Source organism: Aphanomyces astaci, assembly GCF_000520075.1.
Source record: "Aphanomyces astaci strain APO3 unplaced genomic scaffold supercont1.89, whole genome shotgun sequence".
Classification (NCBI taxonomy): Eukaryota; Oomycota; class Saprolegniomycetes; order Saprolegniales; family Verrucalvaceae; genus Aphanomyces; species Aphanomyces astaci.
The window spans coordinates 1-15,198 of NW_009798352.1; the positions used below are offsets into that span (position 1 = coordinate 1).

Sequence of the window (15,198 nt, forward strand, 5' to 3'; positions counted from 1 at the left end):
AAACCATATTAAATATGGTAATCAGTTTTCACACTGATTAGAACAGATACTACACTTGATCTTAGCCAAAAGGCCGAGAAGGTATGGTTACAACCGAAAATCATCGTTTTAATTGCTGAGTTTTGTCCGAAATTATGTTGTAGTTGTATCTTAAATAGGTGCGATTAAGGTTGCATATAAAAAGTATAATGTGTTTTAAGTTCGGGGTTTGTAAAAATGAATATATTGTGGAAACCGTTCAATGTCTGTATAACATGCAACAGGAACTGTTGAATTGGATGTGAGTTTTCGGATAACATGCGTCAAAGTATATTTAGTTAAGGTAATTATACGTATTACTTTACTGATATAGGTGAAATATCGCCTGCACCCCCTCTCTTAGCCGAAAGGACGTTCGTTACGCGCAGCACTCTCGTTTGTCTTGGCATCGAAATGTAGATCGGCTCGATGGGCATTGCATGCATGAGCCTTGGCCTCGGATGGAATAGTATCCATCGGCACATCTACATACGTGTTTCCTCTCAGGTGCTGGGCAATGGCATTGTTGTAGTACCTGTTGGCTGTCGCCGACACACTTCGTGGAGGGCAATAGAAGCCAGCTGCACACCAACCAGTGCATTGCCCGACGGTCAATCCTACTCCGTGATGCACGCAATTACACCGGATAAGCCATAATCCAACGTCAAATGTACCTGGAATGTCGCCGTACGTGCCTTGGGGGCAGTCATACGCAATTCCACCCCGACAAAACTGTCCCACGTTGCACAGCGCTTGCCCCACTCTACATGAAACGTTCATACCAGGCACATCATTCCCAGGTACATCATTCCCAGTGAACTATAAGGGACTTGCCTTGTACTATTGGTTGCGCCAACGCTGTAGTAGCCAGCATCGACCGCCAGTGGAGCACTCGAGCCAACGGGGCAGAACACACTCACATCACCACACATGATTTGGGTTGCTGAGGTGCTAGCCTGAGTGCAGTAGTACCCTTCAATGCCGACGACTTTTAGTGAGGGAAGTTTGGATGATTCATGCATAGGAGATGTCAGGTGACCTGCGGAACACTTGCCAGAACAAAATGGCGTCACAAGCTGGCCGGTGCTGCCGAAGGTGCCAGTCGGACACGGGTTGCGCACCCCATTGACGCAGTAGTACCCTGGCTCACAAGGTTTCTGAAACCAGCGCATGCTTTCCCGGGTCACCGCGTCCGCCCTATCATTGCATCACGACGACAGGACATATGGAACTAGAACTACCTAGTCGTGTCGCTTCCAGAGTAATACCCTGCAAAGACACCAATGGGGGCTACCGAGCCAGTTCGGCACACGACGTTCGAGCCTCCACAAGGTTCCTTCAAGGGGTGACAATGAACTACGATGCACGAATTAAAATATGAGCGCCTTACTTGAGTTGCAGATGTGCTGCTAGCAGGACAGTAGAACCCTCGTCGACATACACCGGTGCACTATGTACGCACGTTCGGTTTACGAACTGTTGTAGAAACAATGGAAGGTACATAATTATTACCAGAGGATTGGTTTCACGGGTGGCAGCCCCATAGCGACCCCCCGGGCAAGGGAATCGTTGGCCGTGGATGCAATAATACCCCGGTTCGCATGAAACTTGGGCGTCATGCCGAGTGGGGTCCGAATCCAGCCCGAGGACGGAATCGATCGAGTAATACCCCAATGTGATGGGAAGGGGGTATGGAGAGCCTTGGGGGCAATATAAATGCGCCCCGCCACACGGTTGCTGCTTTCATAAATCCACCATATTGTGCCATCAATTTCGGGGGTTCGGGGTTTATATAGTACCAACCGCGGTCGCTGAGATGCTACCCACAGGACAATAGTGGCCGCGACGGCATACCCCCGAGCACAACGCGCTGGTTTCTTCCATTTGCGTGCCAAATCTACTCGTAATATTTTTGTAACATTGATGGATTATATTGATATCCAAACCTATAAGTTCATGACAAGAAACAACAGTAGATATATATATACATACATACCTCCCACCAGGACAAGGCAGTCGTTGGCCTCGAACGCAGTACGATCCACGTGAGCACTGGAATTGACTTGCCTTGGTGAACGCTGTGTTGAGTGGCAGCAATGAGGGTGTCTATACATGTAATTTCAATTAATTTGGTTAAGGTTAGTTGATCATATGTACAAGGCTTTTTCTCAAGCTAACAAGACCACCAACCAATGCAATCTACTCACGAGGGTCGCAGCTGGAACGGCAGTGCAGACGGCCCCATCAAACACGAGTTTGTCGGTCGCAGTGTTCCAGCGGATTCCTCCTGACAATCGAAAACACGTGCAAGTCGTTCGATCCGTCGAGCTAAGAATGATGTCAAGAATTGAACAATAGAAACGTCGAGATTTTGAAAAGATGAAGCACCTCGTGGTGGTGTAGAGCGGACAAAGCTGGCAGAGAGAAATGCTGTCGCCTTCGACAAGCTTGAACGTGCCCAGCGGGCAAGGAAGGCAACTAAGTCACCATCAGCGATTCATCTCCGTAACTTGTGATCGAAAACCCAGAGAAATCGTCAAGGGATATGATGAGTGGGTTCTCCATATGATATATATACATACACGGCATATGGAAACAACTCGTCTCCGTAATTCACTTGAATGGCTGTCCAACTTGCCAGCAATATATTGGCATTGGAAGTAGCCGTGGCGCGGTATTGACCGGGGGGGCAAGGGTCTGTAGCCCCAGAGTACTGCGTATATTAATGGAATGTTCAAACGATTCGATCATTTTCGATACCGTGTAATAGCCTGGCGAGACGACGATGGGTTGAGAGGACCCTTGAGGACAATACGCATTCAGGCCGCACTCAAATTGAGTGGGGGATGTGCTTCCAGGAGGACAGTAATATCCTGGTGAACACAAACCCGAGCACGTCAAGGCCGATTCGCCGCTCGACGCGCCATAATAGCCTCCAGGGCAGATGTAGCATTGCCCTTCTAGCGCGTACGAGCCAGGTGGGGCGATGGCCGACGAAGTCTGCGTTAGAATGGTATCTCCGATGCCGCAGAATCCTCTTGAAATGGCTGGCAGAAACAATATCAACAAAACCTCGAAAAGGCCCAAAACGCATTGATATAATATAGTACATTGAGGGGCGGCTGCGCCGTCGGGACACACGAATTTCGAGTGGCCGCAGGCGACGGGGTCGGCACTGCCAACAGGACAATATGATCCACCGGGACACTTTCCACTACAAAGATATCAACATTAGAATGCATCGCGTCCCTTGTCCTGCCGTTGTGGGCACACCTGCAGGCCGACGATGTCAAGCCCACGGAACTTCCAAACGACCCGGCAGGACATGCCGACTTGACTCCCCCCACGCAATACGACCCAGGCTCGCACGGCAGCTGATGCGTTGGGCGTGTGGGCGGCAGAGAGTAGAACCCAAACTCGACTGGTTGCGGCGCAGAGGAGGCCTCTGGGCAGTATGTGGCCGCGTCGAAGCATGCAATCTAACACACTCAAACAATAATGGATGAGTAAGGGTTCCAGTTGCGAAGGAATGCAACGTACGGGTGCGACCGTGCCGACGGGACAGTAATAGCCACCTGGGCACGGACCAGAACAAGCGGACGTGGTCAGTCCTGATGTCGCCCCGAACGATCCCAACGGACAAGCGATAACCTCCCCTAACACCATAAAGTCAGCATGGCGGAACCACGACAATGACGTCGGCAACCTTGGACGCAATACGACCCAGGTGGACACAGCTCAAGGATCGAAGCCAAAGTTGATTCTACGTCGGACGAAAGTACCTAATAAAAAATGAATCAGGGCTAAAAGATGCCACGAATGCGATATGAATGCGATATGTATCTACGTACGGTTGACAGGTACTGCCCTGAAGGAATGCGTGTTGGGGCACTGCAGCCCCTTGGACAGATGTAGTTGGAAGGACATGCAACGGGAGTTGTGGTCCCAGGTGGACAGTAGTAGCCTTCAGGACAAACCCCAGAGCACGCAGAAGTGCTTAATTCGGTCGTGGCCCCATATGTTCCTGCGTAGATAATGTCGATGATGATCGCTCAAAGCAAGTGAAAATGTACCCGCTGGGCATGGTTTGGGCACTATAGATGCCTCCGGACAGTAATGTCCTGCAGGACACACATCGGTACACGCCGCAGAACTCAACCCTACAGAAATTATGTACGGCAATTTATGCAGCACTTGGTATTGAGGTGGCTTACCCATTGATGCTCCAAATATGCCAGCCAAACACACGGCCATATTGCCTTGTACACAAAAAGAGCCCAACTCACACAGCGCAATAGATTGCCTGATTCAACGGAAGTGTGAATAGATTAACTCTGAAATCGCCACGTTAAACAAGGATCACCTTGTGTAGGAGGTGTCCCCAATGCCGTAATAACCCAAGGGCACTTGCTTTGTAGCTCGCGACCCCACGGGGCAGTACACGTTGGCATTCCCACACGGAATCGGTTCAATTCTATTGGTTTTCTAGTTGAGAAAAGCTACGGCGAACATGTACTTACGTGCCAACAGGACAGACGAAGCCCCCCGGGCACAACCCGGAGCAGGACACAGTGGACAATTGAGTGGCGTTGCCATAAACCCCCGCGGGACAGGGAAACACTTGGTTGTGTCTAAGCGAAAGTTGGGACCGTTTCGAATAAGTATGTACAGTACATACTTGCAGTACGACCCTTTGGGGCACGGCGAGTACCCCGGGCACGGCACACCAGGAGTCACAACCATCGCCTGATCTGTGCTGGCTGGACCTTTGTAGTAGCCCAAGAAGGCGCAGCTGTGTGCTGTTCGCAAAAGCATCGCACTCCATAGCAGCACTTGCATGCTCAACAGCAACACGGCAAGTTCATGTACATTGTAACGGCCAAAGGGGCCCGTGGCGGTTACATTAACGCATACTCGAACACCCTGCACAAGAGCTGCTTTGTGCCTTTCCGTAGGCTGACAATGGTTTTGATTGTTAGTTAGTACCTATAGGTGGCTCATGTGTATATGTGACATTTGTATTGATGTACGTCGTAAATCATTACACGTGAAGCTTGAAAGTTGTTTTTCCTTGGATTGTTTCACAGTAAATGTTCATTTTTTCTTCGACCTAGGCATCCCCCGCACCACCCCCAGCGTCCCCCGCGTCGCCGCCACCACCAGCATCGCCGGCATCCCCAGCGGCCGCGGCATCCCCTGCAACGTTACCGCCTGCATCCAGCGTGGCCACAGGGATGGTATCGTCGTCGTCTTTCTTGTGGCGAGCTGTTTTTTTGGCTTTCTTCATGTACGCAAATGCGACAAGGAGGAGGAACGTGATGATCACCCCAATGGAAAAGTAAGTGCACAAAATATCAAACAAGCACCCGTACGGAGGCTTGCCCGGCGCCGTGTTGCGAAACGTGGGCACGGCGAACAGGGCGGAGATGAAAATCACGGGGTTGTCGGCGGGGCGGCGCTTCCAAATCACAGACATACTGCCAATCCAGCCAATGGCAATCGTCACAGCCCAAATGCCGACAAACACAAGGGCCATGTAAATGTTAAAGTCCCGCGTCACTTCAATCGTGAGCGATCTAAGCGTCATGGTTAGAGAGATAGATGCAGTTACGAGTTACGTGTAGCCTTTGGACAAGTCGGACACGGTGCCGACGCCAGGCACGAACGCCCCAAAGTCGTCGGGCTTGGTATCGCGAACGGTGTACGTCCACGTGTAGTCGCTCGGTGTGAGGACGACAAAATCGAGGTCTTGAATGGGTTTAAACCCTCCCGCATTGTACTGAGAAGTGCCCGTGACCGTTTGTACTTCCAACTTCATCAAGTACCTTCCATCCAAAAAAGTGCAATTAGGTACTTCTTCAAGCACGTTCTACGTTAATCAACAAATGGACTTACTTGTCAAACGGGTACCAGGCCAACGAGCCTGTGAGCAGCGGCACTTTGGATGTGACGGGAGCGTTCACATACGTCGTGTTTTCGTTGATGGCTAGCACATTCGACCCGACCTGTAGTCGAAAAGGCGTGACAATCTAACATCATAGGCTCCAGAAGTCAGCATCGCTCATTCACGAGGGTAGGTAGATTAGGTGCAGCTAATAGGACAGTTGATGTACGTAAGGACTAGATGTTATAGGGAGGCTACTAACACGAGTGCTATCGTTATTGAGAACGCTAGCAGGCACTTGGTTGAGGACTGCTGAGACGGTGACCTCTGCAAAAACTCAGTTAGAGCTGGCATACAAGCTCCAATGCGCTTACCATACGTTTCAGTGCTCATGCCTGAAATAGAGACCAGCATGTTCACTTTGCCAGTATTGGATGGGTTCGACACGGTTGTGGTGCCATTCTGGTTAATTCGAAGGGCTACCGTCAGTGGCATGACATCAGTGACTAATATCCTAATCTGATGCTAATCTTACCTTGGATATGTTCATTGTTGTGTACAAACGGGATCACCACGCAAAGAAACAGCGTGGCAAACGCGACTAGCACAATGCCCTGGAGAAGCCATTGCTTGTGGAAGTGATATCGTCGACGCCTCGATGATGGCGAGTTGGGGCCGCTTTCGAGAAGGCGTTGGTCAGTACCCTTGGGGCGGGGTGTCGTCACTTCGACAAAATGCACATGAGCGTCTTGAATTGCCATCGCGAGCGATGCCACCGGTAGATGGAAACTGGTGAAGTGAAGTGACAAAACAGTCGGAGTCAAGACGCGATGCACGAAATTGTGCGCATCCCCCCTGGCTCCAAAAACGATCGAAACGTTTTTTCGATATCTCACTTCGGGGCATCGGGGTTACTGGGGACTGAAATTCATGTGGGGAAGCAATCCAAGTCTATTGTGGTCGATTCAACCTTGATATCCCATGCTCACTGTACTACTACGTGGTCTAGATGGGAATTATGTATCGTTAGTCCCTTGGCGATTGTGATGTAAAGCTGAGGTATACCGGTACTGTAGCTTGTCAGCTCAATAGGAGTAACTTTACTGCAGTAATTTTACGGTGTACAGTACACCTCTTAAGGAAAGTGATTGATGACATGACGCAGCCATTCAAAATAAATGTGGCAAGGGCACCAGGTGAGATAAACGGATGTCGACAGCGAACTTCCTTGATGCCAGTGTGAGATAGCATTCCTTTGTATGATGTGTGTCTACCAACACAGTTTACATCTACTGGGCGTAACATTTTAGCAAGAAAAAGTATCGTCAGCTGTGAGATTCGAACTCACGCGGGTTGCCCCATTAACTTAGCAGGCTAACGCCTTAACCACTCGGCCAAGCTGACGTCTGTTTTGTTCTGGTGTTTTGTAAGATTAATGCTACCTCTGTCCTGAAAAGTTCGCTACAATGGCGAATCTTGAAGTTCCACAACGGTTGCTACAAGTGTACCACTGTGTATCCATTGCGTCGATTAAATGTATTAAATACAAATTAAGTGATATTATTTTAAATATTAGGATTTGAAAAATGTCAATGGCATCATCGTCGAAAACGTCTTGCACATCAAGACCCTTCAGCTGCGTATGAAACTCACTGTCAATGTGGACCTTGATGCGTGACGACACGTTGGAACATGGGCTGAGCTTGTCGTTGAGATTGACGGCGGCACGTTTCCAAATAAGGCGCACGGTGGTTCGTTCATGACGGTGCTTCTTGCCACGCCGAAGTTGGCCGCCACGGCAGCAAATGCACCATGCGGGGAGTGTTGATTGGTCATTGCCCAGAGTAAGAAGGTGCTGCAAGACAGCAGTCCGGTCCGAGTTGGACAAATTCTTGGCGTGTGGGCTGACATTCTTAGATACTTGTTCGGATAAACGAAGTATTATCCGGGAATCGGTTATCCGGATACGCTTGCGCCGAATATCATATAGGATAAACTATGGCATCTGTATTTACTGAATTTCTCTCTTTGATTGGTTCATTTTTGGCTCCAAGCATCTTGATTGGTATACTCTGAAACCTCCTCTTCACATACATTTCGTTCGTTTTAGATAATTCGACCGGTATCACGTTCATTTTTCAAAATATCTGATTGTAGCGAACATTTCAGGACAGAGGTAATAACTTTTGTATTTACTGATAGGGCAGAAACTCAATCGACTTCAGCACAGTTATTATACTTCAACACTAGAGTACACCGAAGTATGTAGTAAGAGAACACGGCTTATTCACACTAACGTGAAGATTTGGTTGTTTCTGATATTGGTTCATTAAAGTTCGAAATAAGCAAAACTATTAATAGCAATACTTCGACGCTTTCATTGGATAGAGTACTGCTGTACTGCACCCGCTGAAGATCGCGCGAAACACCCACGATATTCCCTCGTTTCAACGACAACAGGACGAAATCATTGGGAGTATGGCTTCAAAATACTTGGCTATACAGACACAAGTATACTGACGCCCTGCCAATGGTATGAAACGACATATTCCATGGCGTGTGCATTTTTGTATAGCCTTCCGCCGAGCCACCAACATGCAGCGCGGCTCCTCTTCGTTGGACGCGGATCGTCCGACGACCGAATACAAGTCCCAGGAATCCAACCAGGCGACCAAATTGGATATGGTCGACGTTGCTGTGGCGGACGTGCCGCCCCCTCCCGCTGCCACGACCTCGTCCAGCGTACGCTGCCCTTCCCTCTTATATCATCATTGACCGAGCAAATTTACAGAAGAAGAAGTGGCTGATTGCGGGTGCGATAAGCGTGGTGGTGCTGGCCGGAGCTGGGGCTGCCACGGCCATCGTCCTAGTGAAGAAGAGCAATTCGTCCACATCATCGTCGTCGGACGCTGCCAAAGGCTCTACGTCGTCGACAGCAGCCCCAACGATCCCCCCTGTGGACGACGGGGATCTCCTCGGTCCCTCCGGCAACTCGACGGGGTCCAGTGGCAGCCAAACCTCCGTGCCTTCGAACCCGAAATCGGACCCCGAAGCTGCGACGGCGGCGTTGACGATGCTGGCGATTGGAGACTGGGGCAGTACCACCGGCAAAGAGTTTGGCGTGCCTGGGTCGTGCTGCAAGTTGTACAAGCCGAGCAATCTGATCGATACGAGCAACCCTCGTTACAAGGTCGACTTTTGGTCTCAACGATATGTAGCCACCCTTCTTGGTCAATCCGCAGCTGAGCTTAAGCCGTCCCGCATCATTGGGCATGGCGACAACATGTACTGGAATGGCGTCGGGTCGTTGGATTGGAAGTACCGGTTCGAAGAAACGTTTGAAAAGGTTTATGATGCGCCGTCACTGCAAGGGATCAAGTGGGTCAACGTCGCTGGGAACCACGACATTGGCGGGTCCACCTTCATTTGCGGCGAACAGGACAACCAGTTCGTCGAGTGCGCTAGCACGGCGGAAATGCTTAAGTACCTCAACGAACGATTCGACCTTCAAGCCCAGTATGTCAGTCCAAACCAGAACCGGTACGGCGACGACTCAAGCGATAGTTATACATTGCCTTCGTAGTCGTTCTCCCCCTTCTACTAGTCAATTCTTCATGCCAGCTAACAAGCGATTGCTATTATGTTATGGTTAATTGTAGCTGGCTCATGAAAGGCCATTACTACGTTGAACGCGTGACCAAGAACGACGTGACCGTGGACATTTTCAACTTGGACACCAACTACGCCGACAGCCATGGGGGCCGTCAAGTGTGCTGCCAGTGCTACGGGTATTCGCAAAAGTACGGTTACGATAGCTCCAAGTGTAACGACGTTGTGGCCGGGGACGCAGCTTGTGCTGGTACATAACATACCAATCACCCACGCTCTTGGTTGGTGGTTCGACTGAACACTCCATGTTGTCTTGTACTAGGTGGCAATGTGGATATGTTTAATGCCTGCATGGACCAGATCGATGCGTGGGCAGTGGACTCGTACATGCAAGCGGCGCGTGACATGAAAGCATCCACGGCGGACTTCAAGATCATCAACACGCACTACTCGCCGCATTTTCACATGACCCCCGACAAGATGAAAAAGTGGTACAAGCTGACCAAGGACACGAACGTTGCGGTGTGGTTCAACGGCCACACGCACGGCTTCAACCACGACATTGCCAACTGGGGCACCCGTACGTTGGTACATCGTCCCGTATTGCTCGATCCTGACAGTACTGCGATATGTGGGGTAGATTTCATTGAAAACGGGGGCGGCGGGGGGATCGTCACTGAGACGTCGACCGGGGCCCAGAACGAGTTTTTGAAAAGCCAGTGGATTGCTGCGGGCAATCCGTACGGGTTTATGGAGCTGAGTTTCTCGAAAGATTGGCTCAAAGTGCAGTTTGCCACGTTTGACACGGCGTGGCAGTTTGGGGGCGTCAACTACGCCGACACGGTGCAGGGGGGTGTCAACAGAGGCCACTGCTGGTACATACCCAGCGCTTCATATACGGCGTTGGGGGCGCTGGGCGTGCCATGCAATGATTCTGTCGACGGCGTCATCGGGGCCCCCATTCGTTAAGACTCACCTTGGTGCATAATGTACATTGATCAATATATCTTGGACATCGCATATCGTTGTGCAATGTGGTCATAATGGGCACAAGTGAGTCATTCTAAGCATGGCACAGTCATTTGACATGTCGAACTTGCGCTGAAGTTGTTTTATAGTACAGTACCAGTAAACGATGAGTTTGGAAACTTCCTCGGGTTCTCGTTTTCAAAGTGTGCATTAGGAACAAGGTGTGTATTAGGAACGAATAGTCAGTGGGATGTTGTGTGAATCATACACTGATGGACGCTGGGTTCAAAATTCACTCATCATGTTGTGGCAGTGTCAGAAAGAAAGTCTAATTCCCCCACATCAGGGGTAAACCCCTGCTAGAGACCCAAAATACCCCTACGCGTGGGAATTCCTTCGATAAGACGACAGCACATATACAAAACCTACTGTAACCTTGTAATTTGGGGTTGCGTCCTACCCCAAGTGGTTACATTGTTCAAAGTACAGTATGTTGTTATTCACAGGGTTAAGTGCATCAATCACCCCTTAGTAGCTGACACGGGTGGCGGTGTTTTCGCAATGGTAATCCTTATGACTGTACTTATTTGTGCAAGCGTTGTGCATTTTGATTGGCTGTTGCAGGTATCTAAAAATTCAATGACAAGTATAATTTGGGTGGTTCTACCTCTGGTGTGGGGGAATTAGCACGACGTTTTACGGTGGCGACTTCGTACAGTGCACTCCGAGTGTATATTGAACTTCAATCACACAGGATGTGCAGGTTTTGGCCAAAGACTACACAAGGATTACAGTACAGTATCGACTGTCCACGAGTAGAAAAGCTGCAGCTGAGGTGAAATAGCACGGTGTGCTTGTTTTCCCCCAGAAGATCCAAAATATGTGACTGCGGGAATAGCAACAATTCCACGGCCACTGATTCCATCGCTCAAGTACTGTATAGTGTACAGTACTTTGGGTTGTCAATGATGTGATTTTATTATCCGCGCAAGTGGTTTCCGCTCACTTTTAGCCTTAACATTTGTATGGTGGCCTCAATTTTTTTGAAAATGGCATGCCAGCCACCACCACCTGGTCGTTTGAATTATGGTAATCATGTGTTAACGACTTTCACCAGACCACACACAGCTTGCAGTCAGTTGCGAAAATGAGTTCGTCTGCGCCCGTCGATCCTGCGTCTGTCCAAGTCAGTTTACTGCCTCTTTATTCTCATGACTGACCATCGAATGCAGGTGCCTGTGAGCTCCGAAGGCGCGTCCTTGTTGCACGGAGGCGCTGCCCCCGCTGCTACTGCTGCCAAGGTGCGACTTAGCATCCTCAAAACCTTAACTAAAACCAACCGCACCTATTCTAGAACACCAAGTTGATTGCCCTCGGCGTGGCGGCCGTGGCGGCTGTCGGCACCGGCATTTACTTCCTCGTTAGCCCTTTGGCCAACTTGAACGTCGCGCCTGCCAACGTTGAAGGAGGCGATAACACGACCAGCACAACGTTGTTGCCCTTGACCGCGGTTGCCACCTCTGTTATCCCTGCAACCACCACCGCCACCACACCCACGGTTGTGGCAACTACCACGGGCCCTGTCACAGATCCCGAAGCCATGGTCCCAGCATTGACCTTCCTCGCCATCGGGGATTGGGGCAGTACTGTCGGCAAGGAATGGGGCGAAGCTGGTTCGTGCTGCCGTCTCTACAAGAACGGTACGCTCCTCCAATCCATTCATCCATCTTGCTCGAGGATAGCGAACGCTTCAAAGTCTTGGCTACGATGGCTATTGGAATTCACCATGTCTCATGGAAATGAATGTTGATCAGGCCAAGTCGACACGTCCACGCCTCGTTATCAAGTCGACTACTACGCTCAAAAGTACGTGGCGACGTTGATGGCACAATCTGCGACAGAGCTCAAGCCCGTGCGGATCTTGGGCCACGGCGACAACTTTTACTGGAACGGCGTCGGGCCGTGGGATGTCAACTACCGGTTTGCCGAAACGTTTGAGAAAATGTATGCCGACCCCGCCCTTCAAGGTACAGTGCACTTGCACTTGGACTTCTTAACGAGCTTTCATCGTTTGTGATTGATGATACATAGGCATCAAGTGGCTCAATGTCGCCGGCAACCACGACATTGGCGGATCGGCGTTCATTTGCGGACCCCAAGACAAACAATTCCGCGAGTGTGCGTCCGTCGACGAAATGATTAAAGATCTCCGCAGCCATTTTGACTTGCAAGCCAACTATAAGAGCCCTAACCAAGACCGGTACGATCTCACTAACGAACATTATACTTACTTATACATGATATTGGGTGTTCAACTCCAAATTTCCTTTTACAATCACCTGCACTGCGAAATGTCATATAAAAAACTAAGTCTACGAGGTATCTTTGTGACGACATGACAACATTCAATCGTTTTAGCCAATCATATTGCAACCTTTATTCTTTTTAGCCAATCATACTCCGTTGCTCGAGTTGTCAACAATCCACCAAAAGTGGCAAATTTAACTGAATCGCACAATATTGCCCTCTTCGGTCAAACTGTGTAGTCTATCTTGATCAATTTTGTCTTGGGTACGATAATTGAAGGCTAATACTGTATGCAGTATAATAATACTGCTGTTTTACGTCATAAACTATTCTACAAGCAAGCTGATTGGCTACATCATCATTGTCCTTCCTCTTGTCTAAACCCTTCCGACGAGGAGATGGAGAGTAGTCCCATGGTGGATTGTCTGATGTGGTGGATGTTGTAGGTGGGTATTGAAGCACTACTTTGTCGAACGCGTGTCCAAGAACGGGGTATCCGTGGACGTGTTCAACTTGGACACGAACCACGCCGACGCGCACGGCGCCATGCAGGTGTGCTGCCAGTGCTACGGGTACGCCGCCAAGCTAGGTGTGGACAACGTCATCTGTCGGAACACGAATGTGGGAGACGCCACGTGTGCCGGCGGCAGCGTCGAGATGTTCAACACGTGCATGGCCGAGATCGAATCGTGGGCCACGGACTCGTACACGCAAGCTGCGCGCGACATCAAGGCGTCCACCGCCGACTTCAAGATCATCAACACACACTACTCGCCCCACCACCACATGAACCCCATGCGCATGAAGAAGTGGTACGACCTGACCAAGGACACGGGCGTCCACGTCTGGTTCAATGGACACACGCACGGGTTTGGACACGACATCTCGACGTGGGGCACGTACGTTACAATGTTCGAAAATGAGCACATGGTGATTGGTTGAAATGTGGAAACACCTTTGATTGGTAGATATTCCTCCGAAATGTTTCTTGTTTTTGACGATTTGTAGCCACTACATACAGTATTTGGTGGGGATTTATGACGCTACATGTGTAGCCACTTTATCGAAAACGGCGGCGGCGGCGGCATCCGCACCGATTCAGACTCGGCGACCGACAACGGCTTTGTCAAAACGTACGTCAATATATATATATATATATACCAACATCACGATACACGACAAGCTAGTATCTTGTGGCGATGACAAACTTGATTATGGATTGTGTATATGTAGACAATGGGTGGCTGGCGGCACTCCATATGGGTTTATGGAGCTGAGCTTCTCCAAGGATTGGCTCAAAGTGCAGTTTGCCACGTTCGACAAGGCATGGAAGTTTGGCGGATTGAAGTACCCCGACACTGTCACAGGCGGCATCCAGCGAGGCCACTGCTGGTACGTCCCATCTGGCAACGCCACGGGCCCAGGCAAGGAGTGCAAGTCATCTATCAACTATGCCATCGGCGCACCCCTGCGTTAAGGCCATTTTCAATAAACCAAACAAACGTTCGAAGTTGGATGTACTATTAATAGTAGTTAGTACATACACTCACTCTAGTAGACCACGTTGAAAACAAAACAGACGTTAACGACGTCCATGCGTTGAAGACATAACCCATACTGAAGTACTTCGAAGTAGTATGTATATAAACACAAAACAGACGTTAACGTCGTGTGTAGTAGTACTACTTGGGTTTAGTCGTCGTGTTTTGATTCGGCGTGGTCATCTTTGGCTGGTACTTCGACTTCACTGTTCACAACGTCCTGGACAACTTCCTCTACAGGAGGAGCATCACCGTTGACTTGGCTGGAGTCACCCACAGAGTCCTCCTCTGTCGCATGTTCCTTCGCTTCTTCAACGTCATTAGCTGCTTCTGCAACAAGTTCCCCCTCTGTCGCAACTTTCTTCACTTGTTCAATGTCGCTGGCTCCTGCAACAAGTTCCCCCTCTGTCGCATCTTTCTTCGCTTCTTCAACGTCGCCGGCTGCTTCTGCAACAGCCTCCTCCTCTGTCGCATATTTCTTCGCTTCGTCAACGTCGCCGGCTCCTGCAACAAGTTCCCCCTCTGTCGCATCTTTCTTCGCTTCTTCAACGTCGCCGGCTCCTGCAACAAGTTCCCCCTCTGTCGCATCTTTCTTCACTTGTTCAACGTCGTTAGCTACTTCTGGAACAGCCTCCCCCTCTGTCGCATCTTTCTTCCCTTCCTCAACGTCGTCGGGTACTTCTGCAACAGCCTCCCCCTCTGTCGCATCTTTCTTCCCTTCCTCAACGTCGTTGGGTACTTCTGCAACAGCCTCCCCCTCTGTCGCATATTTCTTCACTTGTTCAACGTCGTCGGCTTCTTTTGCAACGAGTCCCCCCTCTGTCGCATCTTTCTTCGCTTCTTCAACGTCGTTAGCTGCTTCTGCAACAG

General features: G+C 49.9%; 5 protein-coding genes and 1 non-coding gene across 8 annotated transcripts in view; 2 read left to right on the forward strand and 4 right to left on the reverse strand.

Moving 5' to 3' along the window:
* Positions 1-285: 285 nt before the first annotated feature.
* H257_16596 (hypothetical protein) lies at positions 286-4,871 on the reverse strand. Of its 3 annotated transcripts, XM_009845087.1 has the most exons (24): positions 4,697-4,871; positions 4,539-4,649; positions 4,382-4,492; positions 4,233-4,321; positions 4,092-4,178; positions 3,870-4,042; positions 3,725-3,800; positions 3,559-3,674; positions 3,292-3,497; positions 3,129-3,232; positions 2,779-3,065; positions 2,601-2,731; positions 2,407-2,496; positions 2,226-2,346; positions 2,015-2,124; positions 1,822-1,915; positions 1,531-1,755; positions 1,409-1,468; positions 1,260-1,354; positions 1,058-1,215; positions 853-991; positions 693-781; positions 554-635; positions 286-503 (listed from the first exon to the last, which is right to left on the reverse strand). In XM_009845087.1, exons 1-24 carry the CDS (start codon positions 4,855-4,857, stop codon positions 398-400), a joined length of 3,021 nt encoding a protein of 1,006 aa, XP_009843389.1. In that variant the 5' UTR covers positions 4,858-4,871; the 3' UTR covers positions 286-397. The 3 variants fall into 3 exon arrangements, with proteins under 3 accessions (XP_009843389.1, XP_009843387.1, XP_009843388.1); XM_009845085.1 differs by having other exon boundaries at positions 286-635; XM_009845086.1 differs by having other exon boundaries at positions 853-1,215.
* Positions 4,872-4,940: 69 nt separating this feature from the next.
* On the reverse strand, positions 4,941-6,780 carry H257_16597 (hypothetical protein). The gene is made up of 6 exons (XM_009845088.1): positions 6,438-6,780; positions 6,277-6,381; positions 6,165-6,229; positions 5,914-6,047; positions 5,637-5,843; positions 4,941-5,594 (listed from the first exon to the last, which is right to left on the reverse strand). Exons 1-6 carry the CDS (start codon positions 6,661-6,663, stop codon positions 5,129-5,131), a joined length of 1,203 nt encoding a protein of 400 aa, XP_009843390.1. The 5' UTR covers positions 6,664-6,780; the 3' UTR covers positions 4,941-5,128.
* A 445-nt stretch (positions 6,781-7,225) lies between these two features.
* Positions 7,226-7,306, reverse strand: H257_16598. Its single transcript has one exon. It is a non-coding gene; the product is annotated as a tRNA-Ser (tRNA).
* A 1,118-nt stretch (positions 7,307-8,424) lies between these two features.
* H257_16599 (hypothetical protein) lies at positions 8,425-10,533 on the forward strand. Its single transcript, XM_009845089.1, has 5 exons — positions 8,425-8,644; positions 8,694-9,442; positions 9,562-9,761; positions 9,834-10,091; positions 10,152-10,533. Exons 1-5 carry the CDS (start codon positions 8,438-8,440, stop codon positions 10,478-10,480), a joined length of 1,743 nt encoding a protein of 580 aa, XP_009843391.1. The 5' UTR covers positions 8,425-8,437; the 3' UTR covers positions 10,481-10,533.
* Positions 10,534-11,593: 1,060 nt separating this feature from the next.
* On the forward strand, positions 11,594-14,297 carry H257_16600 (hypothetical protein). Its single transcript, XM_009845090.1, has 8 exons — positions 11,594-11,666; positions 11,713-11,781; positions 11,835-12,180; positions 12,295-12,507; positions 12,572-12,740; positions 13,234-13,686; positions 13,843-13,920; positions 14,021-14,297. Exons 1-8 carry the CDS (start codon positions 11,628-11,630, stop codon positions 14,262-14,264), a joined length of 1,611 nt encoding a protein of 536 aa, XP_009843392.1. The 5' UTR covers positions 11,594-11,627; the 3' UTR covers positions 14,265-14,297.
* Positions 14,298-14,418: 121 nt separating this feature from the next.
* The window catches only part of H257_16601 (hypothetical protein), a 2,662-nt gene continuing 1,882 nt past the window's right edge, over positions 14,419-15,198 (reverse strand). Inside the window, exon 3 of the mRNA XM_009845091.1 lies at positions 14,419-15,189. Coding sequence (XP_009843393.1) covers positions 14,480-15,189 — 710 coding nt within the window. The 3' untranslated portion in view covers positions 14,419-14,479. The remainder of the gene's footprint in view (positions 15,190-15,198) is intronic.

What these genes read in the sequence shown, in the direction of transcription:
- H257_16596 (XM_009845085.1), bottom strand. Translation starts at nt 4,857, where the DNA reads ATGCAAGTGCTGCTATGGAGTGCGATGCTTTTGCGAACAGCACACAGC. An exon ending in TCTCGCCAGGCTATTACACG is followed by an intron (nt 2,732 to 2,778) that starts GTATCGAAAATG and finishes TAATATACGCAG; the next exon opens with TACTCTGGGGCTACAGACCC. An exon ending in CACGTACGGCGACATTCCAG is followed by an intron (nt 636 to 692) that starts GTACATTTGACG and finishes ATCACGGAGTAG; the next exon opens with GATTGACCGTCGGGCAATGC.
- H257_16597 (XM_009845088.1), bottom strand. Translation starts at nt 6,663, where the DNA reads ATGGCAATTCAAGACGCTCATGTGCATTTTGTCGAAGTGACGACACCC. An exon ending in TCAATAACGATAGCACTCGT is followed by an intron (nt 6,048 to 6,164) that starts GTTAGTAGCCTC and finishes CTATGATGTTAG; the next exon opens with ATTGTCACGCCTTTTCGACT. An exon ending in GCCTGGTACCCGTTTGACAA is followed by an intron (nt 5,844 to 5,913) that starts GTAAGTCCATTT and finishes TTTGGATGGAAG; the next exon opens with GTACTTGATGAAGTTGGAAG.
- H257_16599 (XM_009845089.1), top strand. Translation starts at nt 8,438, where the DNA reads ATGAAACGACATATTCCATGGCGTGTGCATTTTTGTATAGCCTTCCGC. An exon ending in GTCAGTCCAAACCAGAACCG is followed by an intron (nt 9,443 to 9,561) that starts GTACGGCGACGA and finishes GGTTAATTGTAG; the next exon opens with CTGGCTCATGAAAGGCCATT. An exon ending in CGGGGACGCAGCTTGTGCTG is followed by an intron (nt 9,762 to 9,833) that starts GTACATAACATA and finishes GTCTTGTACTAG; the next exon opens with GTGGCAATGTGGATATGTTT.
- H257_16600 (XM_009845090.1), top strand. Translation starts at nt 11,628, where the DNA reads ATGAGTTCGTCTGCGCCCGTCGATCCTGCGTCTGTCCAA. An exon ending in AAGAGCCCTAACCAAGACCG is followed by an intron (nt 12,741 to 13,233) that starts GTACGATCTCAC and finishes TGGATGTTGTAG; the next exon opens with GTGGGTATTGAAGCACTACT. An exon ending in GACATCTCGACGTGGGGCAC is followed by an intron (nt 13,687 to 13,842) that starts GTACGTTACAAT and finishes CTACATGTGTAG; the next exon opens with CCACTTTATCGAAAACGGCG.